Below are 1,021 nucleotides of genomic sequence, written 5' to 3' on the forward strand. Positions count from 1 at the left end.
GAATTTTATGAGTGAGACATGTCTAGCATCATTTCAAAAAGTTCCACTCACCAGTTGTGTCGAGTTTGTTTTTTTCAGGTACTCCTGTATGGCACTGTCATGTGGGACAAAAATGGTGTAATCTCTAGTTGGGATACGGTTTTCCAAGTTGTAGAGCTAAAAAAACAGAGACAACTATGCTTATGTAACAAAGTTATTCTGTTACTCTTGTACAGTTTTTGAAAATATTGAGTAAGTTATATTTCTAGGCAAAACACACCACCGCTGTCTGCCTGAAAAGGCTGAATTCTGGCGTGTCGTTCAGGAGCTTCATCAAACTGGGAGGCGGTGGAGGGAAATCAGATAGAGGAGGTCGAAGAACCTGTAAGCAAATTTGTCAGAAAAATCTGAAATGTTTCATATTTCAGAGAACAATGGGATTGTTATGTTCAAACTAGACATTAACTTTTTTAGAAAGAAATCAGTGTTTCTGGTGAAAAAACATTGGCAACACAATGGGCTGCCAAGGCGTTGCTAAGGTGCCAAGGAGTTCTAAATGGTTTTAGAGTGTTGCTATGCAGTTGCTAAGGCATTCTACATGTTTTAAAGGGGTCATATGATGCAATTTCAATTTTCCTTTCTCTTTGGAGTGTTACAAGCTGTTTGTGATCATAGATAAGATAAGATATTCTTTATAAAATTTAAGACCATAGACTGTATAAAAACATGGACGTAGTGTCCGTGACGTCACCCGTAGGTTTCTGAAGAGCATTTTTGAAGCTCAAAGTGGGCGGAGCGGGCCGTCGCCATCTTGGCAGTGCGTCACTCCCAGATAATAGAAAATGGGCGGGAGCTGGTTGTTGAAACCATGCCCACCTAGCTCGAAGGCGGTGACAGCAGCGGCAATCCACCTGTCACTCAAGTGGCCACGCCCTTAATTATGCAGAACTTTAAGGCTTAATATAATTTAAAACGGATGAGTTCTAAAAAAATTCACCCCCCTCACAGTTGTCATGAATGGCAAAATTAGCTACAGTATATA

General features: G+C 40.5%; 1 protein-coding gene across 1 annotated transcript in view; it reads right to left on the reverse strand.

Moving 5' to 3' along the window:
• The window catches only part of LOC107575809 (stabilin-2-like), a 12,873-nt gene that overhangs the window by 7,394 nt on the left and 4,458 nt on the right, over positions 1 to 1,021 (reverse strand). Inside the window, exons 3-4 of the mRNA XM_016262140.1 lie at positions 260 to 361; positions 52 to 156 (exon numbers count right to left, since the gene is read on the reverse strand). Coding sequence (XP_016117626.1) covers positions 52 to 156; positions 260 to 361 — 207 coding nt within the window. The remainder of the gene's footprint in view (positions 1 to 51; positions 157 to 259; positions 362 to 1,021) is intronic.

This window comes from Sinocyclocheilus grahami, unplaced genomic scaffold (assembly GCF_001515645.1).
Source record: "Sinocyclocheilus grahami isolate Dianchi unplaced genomic scaffold, SAMN03320097.WGS_v1.1 scaffold2915.1, whole genome shotgun sequence".
Classification (NCBI taxonomy): Eukaryota; Metazoa; Chordata; class Actinopteri; order Cypriniformes; family Cyprinidae; genus Sinocyclocheilus; species Sinocyclocheilus grahami.